Genomic DNA, 18,249 nt, shown 5'->3' on the forward strand with positions numbered 1-18,249 from the left:
TAAATGGAATCATCCGTATGGGGCCTTTTGAGATTGGGTTTTTTTAATAAGCATAAATTCTCCTGAGATTTGTGCTTTCTATTTTTTTTTTAAAGATTTTATTTATTTATTTGACAGAGACACAGTGAGAGAGGGAACACAAGCAGGGGGAGTGGGAGAGGCAGAAGCAGGCTTCCCGCTGAGCAGGGAGCCCAATGCGGGGCTCGATCCCAGGACCCCAGGATCATGACCTGAGCTGAAGGCAGACGCTTAACGACTAAGCCACCCAGGCGCCCCTGTGCTTTCTATTTTTTAACCTAATTTTATATTCTGAGAATTTTCTCATGTCACTGTTTAAATAAAAAACATAATTTTTAAGCTACATTTTAAAAAATCCCATTGTTTTAACATGTAGGATATGAACTGTGTTTTGCTATTGTAAGCAAAACCATGGTGAGCATCATTATAATCAAATCTTCATCCAAATCTCTGACTTTCCCTTACCCTAGATTCCCAGCAGGGGGGTTGATGGAATTAAGTTAGGATACCCTTGGGGAAAATCACAGAAAACTTTGACTCCAGCTGCTTAAACAATTAAGAGGTTTGTCATTGCACATAATAAGAAAACCCAAGATTGGGCAGCTCAAGGCCTGAGAGAGTTGACTCAACCCAATATCAAGGACCCTGTGTCCTTCTAGCTCTTGTCTCTGCCACCTCAGGATATGACATTGTTCGATACTGATGGCTTACCTGTGGTCTTGGGATGGTAGTCACTCTTTCTAGGCAGTAGTCCAGTAGTCCAGACACAGCAAAAACACGCTGTCTTCTCTGTGTCTCTTTCCTAGAAGCCCTCTGTAGATCTCTCATTAGTCAGAGCCAGTGGATACGCTCTATCACTTAGGAATTCATTATTACTCTGCAAATAATAGACAACTAGCTTACTAGTTAGGGTTTTATTTCCCTAATGTCACAAGAAGTCCATAAGTAAGCAATGTTGGGCTTGTATAGCAGGTCAGATATGTCATCGTAGACTCAGGCTTCTGGTTTGCGGCCCTGCCTCCTTAGCATGTGACTTCCATCCTCAAGATTGCATAATAATTGCTGTATCTCCAGCCATCACATCTGTATTCCAGTCAGGACAAATGAGAAAAGCAGAGGGGATTTCTCCTAGGATGTTTTTGCCTTTGTGTTCTGGAAGTAATACCTTCCCTAAAGACTACTGTGTGCATATCAGTGACAAGAAAGGAGCCACATGGCTGACACAAGAGAGCCAGGGAGATCAAGTGTTTTAACTGGGTATGTTGCCACCCTGAACAAATCAGCGTTCACTTTGTTAGGAAGAAGGAGCAAGTGGAACTGTACAGGCAATCAGGATTATGCTTGTCAAAGTATAATTTTCAAAATTTAAAAATCTAATTCTCATACAAATAACATAGTGAACATGAGCCAGAATTTTACATAACTCATTAATAAGGAACTAGAAGGATGACAAAGCCGGTGCAAAAGAGGATCTAAGATACTACTATTTATACTTACATATAATTATGTCAGTGAAAGAAAGGAACATTGAAATAAGATTGTTCGGGTAGATACCCTTTTTGGGTCTTTACCCAAAAAGACCTTTGAGGGTATCTTTTCCACCTGACGAAAATCATTTACATTGGATCTGTTTTCCGCAAGTTAATATTTAACTCTAGAGTCTGGATCCTAATCAACAGTAAATAATCAAAACAAGGCCCATCCCCCAGAGAGTGGGATGACCCTAGGCAGGCTCGTTAGATAGCACTTCTCAAAGTGAGGTCCCCAGAGCAGCAGCTTCGGCTTCTGTCACCTGGGCACTTGTTAGGAGTACACCTACTGTGTTCCAAGCTCTGACTTACGGACATTGATCCTGCCACGCCTGCTGAATCAGATGCTCTGGGAGTGGTGCCCAGCAATCTGTCACTGCGGTGGATGCGCAAGTCGGAGGGCCACTACTCAAGTACAGCACTGGAAGGACATGATGTCATCTTTTCCTTGTATTTCCCAGCTTGGGGTAATTCTCCTAAATATACCCAGGTCACCCAGCACCTGAGGGAAAGGTAATGGGGCCTTGTGACTGGCTGAGAAGAGAGGGCTGTCTCGTCAAAATAAAACAGAGCTCCAGGAGCAGGGGAGCAGGGGAACAGTCTGCCTCCCCTCACCTGGTCTGTGGCTTCCCTCCAGGTTTACAAGTGTGTGGTGAAAAGCTGTGCGCAGACGTTCCCAAAGCTCGACACATTTCTGGAGCACATCAAGAGCCACCAGGAGGAGTTGAGCTATCGCTGCCATCTCTGTGGCAAGGACTTCCCCTCGCTCTATGACCTGGGCGTGCACCAGTACTCCCACAGCCTCCTGCCGCAGCAAAGCCCCAAGAAGGACAGCGCGGTCTACAAGTATGTGCCCTCTCCCTGCCCCCTCCCCCTCCCTGCTGGGACCCCAGGGCTCTGCAGCCTTGCTCGTTCTGACTGCTAAGGACCTGGGGGAGAAGGTGCTGGCCCTCCTTATATCATTCTTCAGTTTGGTAGACATTTATCCTAAAAAATAATCTGGAAAAAAAAAGGGAAACCAATATTTTTTCATTCATAGTGGAAAACAGATTTTTTTTTCCTAAACTAAAAATGCTATGAAAATATAATTTTGTCTGATGATCTACAAAATTTAGGTTACAGTCAGAATGGTACACCGATTCTTAGAATGAAAACAGAATGAACAAGCACATACTGGAAAGCAAAAATCATAAAAATAAGATTCATTTGTTTTATAATCTATAAAATTCAGGTTAAAGTTGAAGCTATAGGCTGATCCTTAGAATGAACAAGGAATGAACCAAGTGTAGATTTTCTTTGGGGTAGTTTTTCCGCCAATCCTTTACAGTGCTTTAGTCTTCCATTGTAGTCATAGAGAGCATCCTTTTGGCAGAAATGAAAAAAGGCTCCCTCAGTTTTGTCACAGGCTTTTAATCCTTGAGTCTTCAAATCGTTCTCATTGAGCTATCAGTCCCGTGACCGATCCTCATTGAGTTTCTCTTACTTGGTTGTTTCCTGGTCCCCCTTCCATACCCTTCTTAGTCGATGGGTTATCTGCAGGTGCCCAGTATCACTTTCATAACTGTGAAATCCCACATTTTTGCCCTGCAGCCAAATTGCTGTGCATTCACCCAAAGTCGTCTGGAGCAGCTGCCTCACAAAGGCTAGCATATAGTGCGTGGGGATAGGTATTAGTGATAAGCAAGGAAGGGTATTTGTCAGGGGACTGCTCCCAGTTCTTAGTATTTTCGTGTTGGAATGGTTTTGCTTCTCTGTACAAACTTGTGTCGGTAGGGATTTCTCCAATAACCTCTGTTAATGAGGCGTAATTCCTGGGTGACGCTTCTGGGCTTCAGAGATAAGTAACAACAGACCCTGAGTTTAGAATGCACAGGCTTCTTAGGGAGACAAGTGTGTAAATACGCTTACACGTATTGTGATAAAATGCTAATGTATACGTAGATAAAAGGTATACGAGTACCACAGTGGGACGTAGGGCAGGGAAGGTGTCCTTGAAGCAGTGATATCTGAACTGGGTTTTGAAGGATGAATAGGAGTTGGCCAAGTAGGTAGGGTAGAGTGCATTCCTAGCAGAAGGAACAGCAAGCATAGAGATATAAAATGAAATAGCAAGTGGTTTAGAATGATCACTGTGTAGAGTGGAAGTGGGAGAGGATGTTTAGATGTGGCCTAGAGGAGAAAGTAGGTTCAGGGTAAGGGTAAGAAGGGCCTGTAGAAATCACAAAAGCTTTGAGAAATTGGCAGGGGGACTGGGACTTAAATGGGTGTAGGGCAGCTTGTCCTGGAGGAGGTTGGGAAGTGGAGCCAGAGAGGCAGGAAAACAAGGCAAAACTTTGGCCAGTCAAGGGGTGGAAATTTCTGGTTAGTGATGGATAATTCCCATTTGTAGTCAGGGGGCATTTTATTTTGCTTTTGCCTTATGGATTTGTGGATTATTTGTGAGTTCCTGAGACTATGTGGCTTTCTGGAGTGAGATGCCAAGTAAAAGGAAGGGAGCACCTACTATGTGCCAAGTTCTGACTCAGGGACATTGATCCCTGCAATCCTGGGAGGTAGGTAGTTGTATTAGCTCCAGCTATAACAAAATGCCACAGACACATGATCTCTTTTTATTTATTTATTTATTTATTTTTAAAGATTTTATTTATTTATTTGACAGAGACACAGCGAGAGAGGGAACACAAGCAGGGGGAGTGGGAGAGGAGAAGCAGGCTCCCCGCGGAGCAGGGAGCCCGATGTGGGGCTCGATCCCAGGACCCTGGATCATGACCTGAGCCGAAGGCAGACGCCTAATGACTGAGCCACCCAGGCGCCCCATGATCTCTTTTTATAAGGGCACTTTGTCATCATGAGGACCCCACCCTCATGATTTCATCTAAACCTAATCATACACACACAGACCCCCACCAAAGGTCCCATCTGTAAATCTGTAAATACCATCACATTGAGGGTCAGTGCTTCAACATACGAAGTTTGGAGGGACACGGTTCAGTCCATGACACTGACGTTCTCCCCATTTTGAAGATGAGGACACTGAGGCTCAAAGAGGAGAAGTGCCCTCATCAGTAACAGTGTCAGCACAGAGCTGAGATTCAAATTCTTGTCTGGAACCTTGGAAGCCTCACAGCTCTGGTCTTGGAATTTGTAGGCTAGGGGTTGAGCCCAATGCTGATGGCCCTGTGTCTACAGTCAGTCTCTTCTCCTAGGTTCTCGTGTGAGGGTTACAGTGCCAGTAACCCTTTGTAGCCATTGGATCTCCTGGCCCAAAGGTAAGACCCGAGGAGGCAGGCCACCATCTGGATGACCCAAGGGTGGAATGCTATCTTGAGTAATGATAAGGAGCCACCTGCCTGTGCTCAAATCCCAGCTTGACTACAAGCCCAGGAGATGACCTTGGCAAGGTATCTGGCCACTCTGGGCCTCAGTGTCCACATCTTTGAAATGGGGATAACTATAGTGCCTACCATATTGGATTATTTATGAGGATCAGGTAAAACAACTATGAGGCTCTTGAACATGATACCTGGAACATCGTAGGTGCTCAATAAATGTTATTGCTGCAATTATTATTTGTACAATTTAGATATAGGTTTGGCTGCGAGCAATAGAGGCTCCAAATAATAGTGGCATAAATGAGTGAGAATTGGGCGCCTGGGTGGCTCAGTTGGTTAAGCGACTGCCTTCGGCTCAGGTCATGATCCTGGAGTCCTGGGATCGAGTCCCGCATCGGGCTCCCTGCTCGGCAGGGAGTCTGCTTCTCCCTCTGACCCTCCCCACTCTCATGTGCTCTCTCTCATTCTCTCTCTCTCAAATAAATAAATCTTTAAAAAAAAAAATGAGAATTTATTTCTCTCTCACAGTAATGTTTGAGCAGGTATAGGGCCTTCATCCTATTTTCAGGCGTCCAGGCCCCATTGGTCTATCTGCGCTGCTCCCTTTGGACCACATTGCCTTGGCCTGTCTATGCTGCCTCCCCAAACCCCAAACCCTTCAAGTGAATTTTATGCATGCCACTCTATATATGCTATATATTTACTTTTTCCTTTTAAAAATAAGATTTATTGATTTTTTCCTGATTACAAAAGTTCCTAAGTTCAATGCAGAGAAAAAAATATTTTTTAAAGATTTTATTTGATAGAGCGAGTGAGAGAGAGCACGACTGGTGAGGGGTGCAGAGGGAGAGGGAGGAACAGACTCCCAGCTGAGCAGGGAGCCCAATGCGGGGCTTGATCCCAGGACCCTGGGATCATGACCTGAGCCAAAGGCAGACACTTAACCGACTGAGCCACCCCGGCGGCAGCCCCGAGAAAAAAATTTTTTTTAAATCGCACAAAAACCAAAACCCTGCAAACAAAAAATAATCCCTATTAACCTCTTGGTACATGTTATTTGGTCTATGTCCGTAATAAGCATGTTTATAGATATAACTACCACAGCCTACATCCCAAACACAGTTACTGACTTTGGTGAAAATTCATCACGCCATCTTCATGTCCCACAACTTCCAACAAACTGACTGAAACTTAATGGGATCACTCTGTACACGTGGTGTGCATTATCACTTGCAACTGTAATATGGACATCTTTGCATCTCAGTACAAACAGACCTGCCCCAGCCTTTTCAGTGGCTGCTTACCATTCCATTGTACATGCCACATTTATGTAACTGGTCCTTGATTGCAGGATAGTCAGGTTATTTCTAGTTTCTCATCATTACATACAACACTACAGAGAACAACTTTGGACATACATCTTTGCTCACTTATAAATAAGTTCCTAGAAGTGATTTTGCAGGTCAGAGATCAATGCGGGAGGGGCATCTGGCTGGCTCAGTCGGAAAAGCGTGCAACTCTTGATCTCAGGGTTGTGAGTTCGAGCCCCACATTGGGTGTAGAGATTACTAAAAAAAAAAGGCAATAATAAAAATTTTAAATCAAGAGGGCTTTTATTTATTTATTTATTAAAGATTTTATTTATTCATTTGAGACAGAGAGAATGAGAGACAGAGAGCATGAGAGGGAGGAGGGTCAGAGGGAGAAGCAGACTCCCTGCCGAGCAGGGAGCCCGATGCAGGACTCGATCCCGGGACTCCAGGATCATGACCTGAGCCGAAGGCAGTCGCTTAACCAACTGAGCCACCCAGGAGCCCTCAAGAGGGCTTTTAAAAAGATTGATTACCTACTTCAAAAAATAATTATGTGGGGCGCCTGGGTGGCTCAGTCGTTAAGCGTCTACCTTCGGCTCAGGTCATGATCCCAGGGTCCTGGGATCGAGTCCCACATCGGGCTCCCTGCTCAGCGGGAAGCCTGCTTCTCCCTCTCCCACTCCCCCTGCTTGTGTTCCTGCTCTCGCTGTCTCTCTCTGTCAAATAAATAAATAAAATCTTTAAAAAAAATAATTATGTGTATACAGTACAATATTTAATTATTAAAAAAGGGCATGAGTGAAAAGGATTTCCCCACCTACTCCGAGCCCCTTCCCCATACCTCAGTCACTTTCAAGAACTTATTTTGATGTAATTTCAGACTTCCAGAAAAAATATAAGAGTAGTACAAAGGATTCCCATATATATCCTTCACCTAGATTTTCCAAATGTTAACTTTTCACCACATTGGCTTTATTATATTCTGAGCTATTTGAGGATAATTTGCTGATGTGATGCTCTTTCACCCTTTGTCTTTAGTGTATAGTTTCTGGAAATAAGGACAACCTCTTACAGAAGCACTGTGTAGTTATCAAAATCAGAAAGTTAAATCAATACAGTTCTGTTTCCTAATCTGCAGACCTTATCAGAAATTTCCAGTTGTTTCAGTAACATCCTGTATAGACAAAGTAAATGTTTTTTCTGGCCTGGGATCCAAGCCAGGATCACAGGTTACTTTAGATTGTGTCTCTTTATTCCCTTTAAGCTGGAACAGCTGCTCATTCGGTCTTTGTCTTTCATGACCATGGTGTTTTTGAAGAGTATAGGCCGGTTATTTTGTAGAATGTCCTCAATTTGGGTTTGTGTGATTTGACCTCAGGTTAGATGCGGGATTGGCATGCTTGGCAGGAAATATCACAAAGTAACGTTCTGTCCTCAGCACGTCATATCGGCAGGCACATGACATTGGTTTGCCCCCATGCTGAGGATGTTACCTTGGGTGACAGGGTGAAATTTCTGGCAGGAAGTTTTAATTTTAATGGTTCTGGCTAAGCTACCTCCCACAGAAATCAGTGTCTCCTCACTGCTGAAGCCTGTGGATTCCTTGCCCTCTCCTACCTCACCAGCTTGCAAGGTCTCTGTCCCCCCGCTAGCTCCACTCCCACCTGACCTGCTCTTTCTTTCTTGTCATCTGGAGGCATTTAGCCTGTGGTTTTCAGAGTGTGGTCTGAGGGGGTTCTGCTGGGCCTACCACAGGTGCAGGCTGCCTGTGCGTTTCCCCTGGTGGCCGTGGTGTACAGATGTCAGGGCCCATGTTTCTATTTTTGGCTTGAATTCCCACCTACCTGTGGCATTCCTCACTGGAACCTCATCATAAATGGGCCCATTTGCTAGCAAATGTTTTTATGGTCGGGAGACTGGAGGGATCTTTTCTTCAGAGTGGCTTGTGACCTGAAACTACTGTTTGAAGGCTTGTCAGCCAGTGATGTTAAGAGTGGAGACCCCGTCTATAATGCTTTGTGATTTATGAGCTGTTTGGCACACTTGTGTCCTTTGACTCTTGTGACAATCTTAAGAATGAACAAGGGGCATGTCCATTTGGGATTCCTACCCCGTTTTGTGGGTGAGGAAACTGAGGGTCAGAAACAAGAAGGTGCCAAGCCTGGATGCTTGCCTGTCTGATTCTTTCACATAACAGATTGTCACTGGTGCTCAAATCAGGTTATGAACAGGACAGATATTGTCCCTGCCTCCAGAGTCCAATTGCTGGTGAAAAAGACAGATCAAATCAAGTAAGCAAATACATAAATAATAATTATAGATAGTAAGTGCTAAGAAGAAAACAAAACTGGGTGATGTGGTAGGGAGTGCCCAGGGGTGGGCCATAGGGGACAACTTGAGACAGGGTGCTCAAGGAAGACATCTCACCTCATTTGAGGTGAGACCTGAAAGATAAGAAGGTGCTGCCCAGGGCGCCTGGGTGGCTCAGTCGGTTAAGCAACTGCCTTCGGCTCAGGTCATGATCCTGGAGTCCCGGGATCGAGTCCCGCATCGGGCTCCCTGCTCAGCAGGGGGTCTGCTTCCCCCTTCTGCCCTCTTCCCTCTAGTGCTCTCTGTCTCTCATTCTCTCTCTCAAATAAATAAATAAAATCTTAAAAAAAAAAAAAAAGGTGCTGCCCAAGGGAATACTTGAGGAAGAGTGTTCCAGGTAGCAGGAACAGCAGGTACAAAGGCCCTGAGATAGGAGAGTTTGGTGTGTTCAAGGTATATTAAGGAGGCCAAGGTGGCTGGAGCAGAGCGGGGAGGGCCGTGGAGAAAGATGAAGTCTGAGAGGTAGGAGTGGTCAAGCCACTAGAGCCTTGTAGGCCAAGGTGGGGGCTTTTAAGCAAGGATGTGACATGGTCTGATTTTCTTTTCTTTCTTTTTTTTTTTTTTTTCATCAAAGATACTCCCTCTGGGGCACCGGGCTGGCTCAGTCAGTAGAGCATGTGACTTTTGATCTCAGGGTCATGAGTTCAATCTCCACATTGGGTGTGGAGCCTACTTTAAAAAAAAAATTTTTTTTTAAAGGAAAAGAATGAATTAAACATAGAATTTTGCCTCGCAGTGTTGGCCCTGGGGGAGGAGAATGGCTGGGCCAGTCCAGCCTCCCCACACTGCTCAGTCACCTCTCCTGCTCCTTCCCATATAGGTGTGTCAAATGTGTCAACAAATACTCTACTCCCGAGGCCCTGGAGCACCACCTGCAGACCGCCACTCACAACTTCCCCTGCCCTCACTGCCAGAAGGTGGGTACCTCTGCCCTTTCCCGGCTGGGGCAACCATAGGGGGTGAGAGATGGTAGAGCAAACACCTCACACTCTCCTGGGCTTGTCTCCATAGACGACACTTCACCTTTGAAGAGTAAGAGCCCTGCCATCTGAGCCGCTAGGTAGCACATGTGTCCATCCTGCGGCTGCTGCTGGGCCAGGCCAGGCCAGGCTGCGCCGATACGGGGTGAGGCCTCTCCTGGGCCCAGGCCCAGCATCTGAACAGTGGCCTCCAGCTTCCTGACCTGCTGTTATCCTTCTTGTTATGGGTTCTTCTTTTCAATGAATCTGAAAGCCATCGCTGTTTGTTTGAATCAGGTCCACACACTCCAGTTGGTTTATACAACCAAAGTTTCTGTTCATCAACAGGTTCCCACCAGTGCTCCTTTTTCTTTCTTTCCCTTTTAATTTATTTGTTGAAGAAACTGGGCCATTGGTCTGGTGGAGTTTCCTGAATTCTGGATTTTGCTGATTGCATCTCCTTGGTGTGATTAACTGGTTTCTTTATTCTACTCATTTTCTCACAGCCTTACATGGCAGATTTTCCAGGACAGCCCTGGTTTCACTTCAGCCTCATGGTAGATGTTTCTAATTATATAGATAGCCTAATTCGGGGCTTTGGAATTTGTGTTCCAAATAAAAGGTATCATGAATTGAACAAGAACCACATGCCAGATGCTGTTCGCAGCATTTTATCTGAATTGAGTCATTTAATTCTAGGAAGCATACTTTTACTGTTCCCATTTTACAGATGGGGAAACTGAGGTGCAGCAAGGTCACCCAGCTAGGACATGGTGGGGCTACTAAGTAGTTGGGTCTGTAACCCTAACTACTTCTCTGTAACAAATGAATGAAAAAATGAATGAATGCTTTTCTTAAGGCCAGAGAGGAAGGAGATTTCGGCTTCCGTGTTTCCTGGCTCTTTGTTATCTTTTCATTCAGTTCTTCAGTTCTGTATTCATTTTGTCATTCATTCTTTTGCATGTAAGTCCTTGGACCCAGGCCCTGTGCTGGTGAATGAAAGCTCCTCTGCCCTTGTAGAGATCTCATATAAGCAACAGGTTATATAATTCAGTGGGTTAGATGGTGACTTTAAAAACGTAGATGAATAGGGGCACCTGGCCGGCTCAGGTGGGAGAGCATGCGACTCTTGATCTCGGCGTCGTGAGTTCGAACCCCACGTTGGGGGTAGAGTTTACTTAAAAAAATAATAAATAAACAAACAAAACGTATATGAACATTCAAGGGCAGAGTTTGTGTTGCCTTGTTTGGCATTAGAGAGTCAGAGAGGGCCTCACAGAAGCAGGGACACCTGAGCTGGGTCTTGACGGCCAAGTGGGAATTTGTCAGGCTAAGAGAGAAAGGCCTTCTGGGTAGAAAAAGCAGCCTGGCAGGAGCTCGGAGCATGCGTTATGGGTGAGTCGTGGGAGCTGTGAGGTTCTAAGGGTGGAGCCTGACGCTGGGCCCTGATCCCTGGTGGGCAGAAAGGAAATTGTTTCTGCAAGTGTGGGAAATGAGGGGCCCCTTAAGCTCAGGGGGTGGTGAGGGCTAGTGAGTCAGGCCTAAGCCAGCTCCTCTCTTCTGCCAGGTGTTTCCTTGCGAGCGCTACCTGCGGCGTCATCTGCCCACGCACGGCAGTGGTAGCAGGTTCAAGTGCCAGGTGTGCAAGAAGTTCTTCCGGCGGGAGCACTACCTCAAACTGCATGCTCACATCCACTCGGGTGAGTATACAAGGTATACAACCACCTATGGCTAGGGCTGTTTTGGAATATGAGGATTGTGTTTTTTCTAACAAAAGGGGGACTGTCTTAAGCCGTTCTACAGTTTTCTTTCCCCACGAGCAGTATGACCAGGAGCGTCTTTCCAGATCAAGAAACACAGATGGACCCTAATCTTTTTAATGACTGCAGAGCATTCCATTGTAAGGACCAGAATTTCCTTAATCACTGGGTTGGCATTTTTCAAAAGTACTTTATTCATTCCAGAGGGAGAACAGGGAGGAAATAATGGCAGGAAATAAAAAACAGCCCAATAACAGCCCTTTTTCACAGGACAGGTTGTGACCCCTGACCCCTGGCCCCTGTCAGGTGGGAGCTGCTCTTCTCCGGCTCCTGGTCCCCACCAGGCTCTGCTGCAGTCGATGTGGGGCGACTCAGGTGGACTCTGTGTCACACTGCTGGGCTGGCATCTTAGCTCACTAGGTGCAGACCATGACCTTCAGTTTTCTCATCTAGTACTTACCTCGTAGTTTGTGGTAACAATTCCATTAGATGAGGTGTAATTCCCCTCTCCCCTGTGGTGGACCCCATTTCAGTAAATGCCACAACCATTCACCCGTCACTCAGCCCTCCTTAGATTCGTCCTTGACTCCCTTCCCCTCACACCTCACAGTCAATCCACTGGCAAAGGCTGCTGATTCCGCTTTCCTAACATGATCTGTACTTGGCCACTTCCTGCGCCTCCACCCCCGCCCCCACCCCTTCGGTCTGTTCTCTGCATGCAGCTAGAGGGAGCCCATGACACTTTTTTTTTTTAAGATTTTATTTATTTATTTGACAGAGAGAGACCCAGTGAGAGAGGGAACACAAGCAGGGGAGTGGGAGAGGGAGAAGCAGGCTTCCCGCGGAGCAGGGAGCCCAATGCGGGCTCGATCCCAGGACGCTGGGATCACGACCTAAGCTGAAGGCAGACACTTAAGGACTGAGCCACCCAGGCGCCCATGAAACTCTTTTTTTTTTTTTTTAAAGATTTTATTTATTTATTTGACAGAGAGAGACACAGAGAGAGAGGGAACACAAGCAGGGGGAGTGGGAGAGGGAGAAGCAGGCTCCCGGCAGAGCAGAGAGCCCTATGCGGGGCTCGATCCCAGGACCCTGGGATCATGACCTGAGCCAAAGGCAGACGCTTAACGACTGAGCCACCCAGGCGCCCCGCGCCCGTGAAACTCTTAAGTCAGATCTCTCCCTGCTCCACTCAGCACCTCTGGTGGCTTCTCATCTTGCTCCGAGTAAAAACCTAGGCCTTCCAGGCCCTTCCTGTTGGGCCCGGCTGTCTCGCTGACCTCCCCTTCTGCCTCATTCTCCTGTCCCCACTCTGTTCCAGCCACACTGGCCTCCCCACTGCTCTTCACTGTTCACCACACACTCCCCACTTTTCCTTTTTCCTGGTACCTCACTCCACTTTCCATCATGGCTCTTTCCCCAACCACCTCAGGTCTCCCCTCTTGCCTCATCAGAAAGGCCTTTCCTGACTGCCCTATCTGAAATAGCCCCCTCTTCTTGGAAAAATAAATTGAGGAATGGGAGAGGCTGTTTTCTCCCAGGCCACTTCCCTAGAGGGGCTGCTATCCTCTAGTGTACCCCATATTCAGACTCCATCTCATGGGACTCTCGGTCCCTGCCCCCCATCTGTGTCTCCTCCTACAGGTGAGAAGCCCTACAAATGCTCTGTGTGCGAGTCTGCATTCAACCGTAAAGACAAACTGAAGAGACATATGTTGATCCATGAGCCATTCAAGAAATATAAATGCCCCTTCTCGTGAGTAGAGACTGGCATGAGTGGGAGGGGCAGATTTACCCAGCAGTGGGACAGAAAATTGTCCGGGCTGAGGTTCTGAAGGCCCTCTCTCCTTTTATCCTGTTGTGGGCCTTGCCTGCCTGCCTCACTCCCCACCCTGCTTCCTTGCCTGGCCTTTGGGATAGACAGGGAGTCCCTCATGCCCAGGACTAGCACAGAGACCAGCAAGAGAGTCCAAGTCTGGTGAGCTCCCCCTTACCAGTGGTTTTGGGTTCTAGGACACACACGGGCTGCAGTAAAGAATTCAACCGGCCAGACAAGCTGAAGGCTCATATCCTCTCCCACTCTGGTAAGTGACTGCTGGACCTACCAGGAGGGTCTGAATCCCTGGGCCAGACCGCCTAGAAAGAGCAGACACATCCCATGAGGCTTGTTATCACTGCCTGGTATATTCCAGCCAACAGACTTTTGCTCATGTGAGCCATGAGCCAGGTCTGCATTAGGGTCCTCACGGTCCTACAGAGGTGAGTCAGATACAGTCCCTCAGGCTGAGGGGGAAGCCGACCTGAGAGGAGATAGCTGTAAATCAGAGAGGTGCCCAGTGTGATAGAGATGTGGATCAGGCATGGAGGGAAATCAGATTCCAGCTGGGTCCAGGACACAGCCAGGAAGGTCCCTTGGTACCCTCAGCAGAGCAGGGCAGCTGGTGCATGGAGCAAGGGTCTCCACTCCACTCCTCAGTTTCCCAGGGGCTCTATGGCACTTCTCTGTCCCCAGAGCAGCTTGGCTGGCTTTCCACATACCATTTGGTCTAGAACCCAGTTTCTTGGAACTCTTGATATTTTGCAGTAGCTGATGCTTTGTCATGGGAGCCGCCCTGTGCATTGTAGGATGTTTTACAATATCTCTGGCCTCTACCCTCTAGATGTCAGTGGCATCTTCCCCACAGTTAGGACACAACCACCGATGTCTCCAGAGGACAAGCCAAAAGTCTCCTGGAGGGTGAAATTGCCCCTGGTTAAAAACCACGGGTTTACAGAAAGGATTCAGTGGCTAAAGGAAGTTTGAAAACTGGGAGAGTAGAGAGTTGAGGACTTGAAGATAGAGGGCCTGAGTTTGATTCTTAGCACTACCACTGTCCTGCTGCGTTGCCTCGTGCAAGTCACTGCCCCTCTCTGAGCCTTCATCCCAGGGAGGTTGCGGGGAGCATGGCTCAGTCTGAGTATGGGCTGGAGTTGACTTCATGGTAGACACAGAGGCACCAGTGAGTGACTATTGAGAACCTATCACATGTCAGACTCTGGGGGTGACATGGGGGAATCAGATGGGCAGAGCCCATCCTGCCTTCCTGGGGAAGCTTAGCATTTAGTGGCAGAGACTGAAAATGAACAGATTACTGCGAGGTATGCAGAGTACAAAGACAGGAATAAACAGAGTGATGGGACAGAGAAAAATATGAGGCAGATATCAAGGGGGGCCTCCTAGAGGAGGTAACATGAGACCTGACCTGAGGGATAAGAAGAGCCAGGAAATAGCTTCCAGAAGGAGGGAGCAAGTGCAAAGCCTTGAGGCAGGGAAGAGACTGGGGTGTGTTTAAGACAAAGGTGAGTGGGAGGCTGGAGCTCATAGAGCAAGTGAGGGGAAGGAGGGAATGGGGCTGAGAAGTGAAGGGGGTGGTCAGACTGCACAGGGCTTTGCAGGAAACTTGGGGAATCGCTGGGGGGTTCAGAGCAGAGAATGTCAGGATCCTCCTGTGTATTTCATGAAGCCATCTCTGGCTGCCCTTTAGGGATGGTCTGAGGGGGCAAGGGTGAGGCAGACAGACCAGAGAGGAGAGAGATGATGGTGACCTGGCTAAGTTAGCCAAGGTTTCGGGGCTGAGCCTGCTAGTCTAGGCAGAGGGGAAACAGCAAGTGCAAAGGCCCAGGGGCAGGAGCCAGCTCGGTGGCCTGAGGAGAGCAGGTGTGGCTGGCTGGGTGTGAGTGGCTGGGCGAAGGTGGGAGATGAGACTGGCAGGAGCAGAGCCCAGATTGCACACATGGTCAGAGGCCAAGCCGAGAGCCTGGGTTTGATCCTGAGCGCAGAGGCACGGTTGCAGAGTAAGGGGTCGGGGTGCCTCTCACGGACTTCCCCTCGCTCCAGGCATGAAGCTCCACAAGTGCGCGCTGTGCAGCAAGTCCTTCAGCCGCCGTGCCCACCTCGCGGAGCACCAGCGTGCCCACACAGGTAACTACAAGTTCCGCTGTGCCGCCTGTGCCAAGGGCTTTTCCCGACACAAATACCTCAAGGATCACCGCTGCCGCCTTGGCCCCCAAAAGGATAAGGACCTGCAAGCCCGGCGGCCCTCCCGGAGGAGGGCAGCACCCCGCAGTGGCAGTGGTGGCGGGCGCAAGGTGGTGACTCCCCTGCCCGACCCGCTGGGGCTGGAGGAGCTGAAGGACACCGGGGCCGGGCCGGTGCCCGAGGCCGCCCCAGGCAAGCCGCCCTTCTCGGAGCCAGATGCAGTGCTGTCCATCGTGGTGGGGGGCACGGTGGGGGGCGAACCGGAGCTGGTAGTGCCCGGGCATGCAGAGAGCCTGGGCTCCAACCTGGCACTGGCAGAACTGCAGGCAGGGGCCGAGGGCCCATGTGCCATGCTCGCTGTGCCCGTCTACATCCAGGCCTCAGAGTGATGGACCCACGGTGTTTGCTCCCAGAGCCTGGCCTGATGCTCACCTGTGGGTCCAGGCCTCAGGGGCCGACGAGAGGTCCTTCCCAATGGAAGTGAGCCATTGGCCAAAATCCTTCTGGAGTGTCCTATGAACCCTGGCTGTGGCCAGCCTGCTGTGGCTCCTATTCTGCTGGCTAGCCCTGCCGCATTCTGGAATGTGAGGCAGGGCTGCCTACAGCTTCCAGGTAGGGGCACTGGAGAGAAGAGAGCTGGCCAGGCCAGCAGCCCAGGGTCTGGCTGGTCCAGGCTGGTGTCAGCCCACCTAAGAGAGAAGACAGGGTGGTCCTGCCCACCCCTCCTCCAGGCTGTCTTGGTGTGACCTCTGGTCAAGCTGCTTTTCTGGAGGCCTGAAATGGGTAGAGCCCTTATCTGCTGGACCTTTTCCTATACAGTTCCCCGTGGTTTCCACAGATGACTCTGTGCTGTAGGCATTTAGGCGGCACTCAAGTGTCACGGCTAGAGTGCAGCTGTCAGTCAGATTTGGCTTCAAATCTAAGCACTGCTACTCACTTGCTGTGTGACCTTGGGTATGTCACTTTACTTCTCTGAGCCCTCATCTGTACATTTCTCATCTGTACAATGGGACAAACGACATTTCGACCTCATAGGGCTGTCATGGGGATCCAGTATGGCGAAATGTGCAAAGGACTTGGCATAGTGCTTGGCACTTGGAAAGTACTGAATAAATGTTTTTATGGAAATGTGTGTCCAATGGCTCAGGCCGGAGCCTTGGCAGTTTCCTTCTTTGCCCCTAGGTGGCAGCACTCCCTCCAAAGTGTGGGGGGACTGAGAGGTCCCATGGCCCCTTGCACACAGCTATGCTGCTCCATTAGCCATGAGAGGTTTGGTGCTCCCATATTTCAGAACATGGCCATGGAAAGGGTTTATACTCACTTTTGAAAATGCAGGATCCTGGGCCTTGCCCCAAACCCTTTGGCATCAGAAACTCTGATCAGAGCCAGAGGTCCATCTCAAGCAGGTCTCTAGAATCCGTAGTTGCTCCCACCGCCAGCACTCTGTCCCCACTCCCCAGCTAGTCCAGAGGAGAAGCAAACCAGGCTTACTAGGAGGCAGGGAAGAGAAAAGGGGCCTTGGCCAGTGTTTCCTCATTTCTATTCACAGCCACACTGTCTCAGTGATAGGAGACGAAACTGAGGCTCGAGAAGGGACAGGGCAGGATGCAGCAGATCTGTTGGACTCAGTTTGATATGTTCCCTTGAAGGCTGGCACGTCCCTCAGATATCTGTGCTGGGGCTCTGGGCTGGAGCTCAAAGCAAGCCCAACTTCCCCTCAGGAAGGGTATGATGCAGGAGGAAGGACCAATGAGGAAGTGGTACACAGCTGAGGCGGTGAGAGCTGTTAAGTGCACCTAGCCTTCAAGGCCAGAGGAGGGAGTGGTGAGGACAGAAAGTCTCTTCGCGGGAGGTCACATTTGAGCTGGTCCTTGACACAGAATGTTTTGATGGATGGATAAATAGGGAAAGGCATGTCAGGGAGAGCAAAACATGAGCAAAGCCTTCAAGTTACGACAGTTCTGGGGCTGGTGAATGATCCAGGATGACCAGAGATCTGGGGGTAGTGGTTAGATCATAATAATCGCTAATATGTTTCAAGCTTCCACATGATGGACACTGCACATAGCGCCTCAGCCCCATCAGGTGAGAATTGTTAATTTCCTTATTTTACAGATGAGGAAACAGAGGCGCAGAGAGGCAGAGCTCCTTGCCCAAAGCTCACACAGCTAGTAAGTCACAGAGCTGGGATTCGGGCTGGGGTGGCCTGCGTCTGTGTGCTGTTAGCCACTTTGCTGTATTGAAATATAAGTTGATGTTGAATCAGAGATATCGTTGGATGTTGGGTTAAGGAATTTGGACTTTATTCTCTACAAAATGGAGGAGTCATTAAACATTTTAAAAAATTGTGACATTAAAGAAAATGTTAAAAACGTCTCCATCCTAATAAAACTACTTAAGTTATATTTCTGTCTCTTTCTGCCTATGTACACATGCGTGTACATTTATCAATAATCATGAGGACTTGTGTTTACTAGGCGTAAGTGCATGTCCTAAGCACTTTGAGGTAGGTGCTACTTTTAATTCCATCTTACAGCTGAGATGAGGCAAAAGGCACAGCGAGGTTAAGCGGCCCCAAATCACACAACAGTAAGTGGTGGAGCCAGGCCACAAAACAAGGGATATGTCAAGGCCTAAATTTGATAGATACATAGTTGGACTGCAGGGAAGGAAGCTGGGACCATATTGGGGTTCCCATAACTACATCCCTCCTAGGTTGACAGATGGGAAGACAGGCTCAGAAAGGGGAAGGCCCTTGGTCAAGGGTCACTCAAAGTTGTTGACAGAGCTGCTCCAGGAACCCAGAGTCCCCTATAGGCCCCCCTCCGCAAGCTGCTGGAGATGATGAAGTGTAAAGAGGGGCTGTCCTGAGCCTCCAGGGTCCCACAGATTTTGGCATCGAGGAGAGCTAGTTTTGAATCCTGGCTCTGTCCCTTCCCAGGTATGTGGC

General features: G+C 48.5%; 1 protein-coding gene across 6 annotated transcripts in view; it reads left to right on the forward strand.

Moving 5' to 3' along the window:
* The window catches only part of ZNF341 (zinc finger protein 341), a 56,646-nt gene that overhangs the window by 26,186 nt on the left and 12,211 nt on the right, over positions 1–18,249 (forward strand). For 3 of the 6 annotated variants that reach the window (XM_035006124.1, XM_035006125.1, XM_035006126.1), the window contains 6 exons: positions 2,185–2,393; positions 9,383–9,479; positions 11,089–11,221; positions 12,926–13,037; positions 13,295–13,365; positions 15,159–17,704. In XM_035006124.1, coding sequence (XP_034862015.1) covers positions 2,185–2,393; positions 9,383–9,479; positions 11,089–11,221; positions 12,926–13,037; positions 13,295–13,365; positions 15,159–15,688 — 1,152 coding nt within the window. In that variant the 3' untranslated portion in view covers positions 15,689–17,704. Of the gene's footprint in view, positions 1–2,184; positions 2,394–9,382; positions 9,480–11,088; positions 11,222–12,925; positions 13,038–13,294; positions 13,366–15,158; positions 17,705–18,249 lie in introns of those variants that run through there. The other 3 variants (XM_035006128.1, XM_035006127.1, XM_035006129.1) reach the window with 3 other exon arrangements.

This window comes from Mirounga leonina, unplaced genomic scaffold (genome assembly GCF_011800145.1).
Source record: "Mirounga leonina isolate KUSES-001 unplaced genomic scaffold, KU_Mleo_1.0 Mir_150, whole genome shotgun sequence".
Taxonomy (NCBI): Eukaryota; Metazoa; Chordata; class Mammalia; order Carnivora; family Phocidae; genus Mirounga; species Mirounga leonina.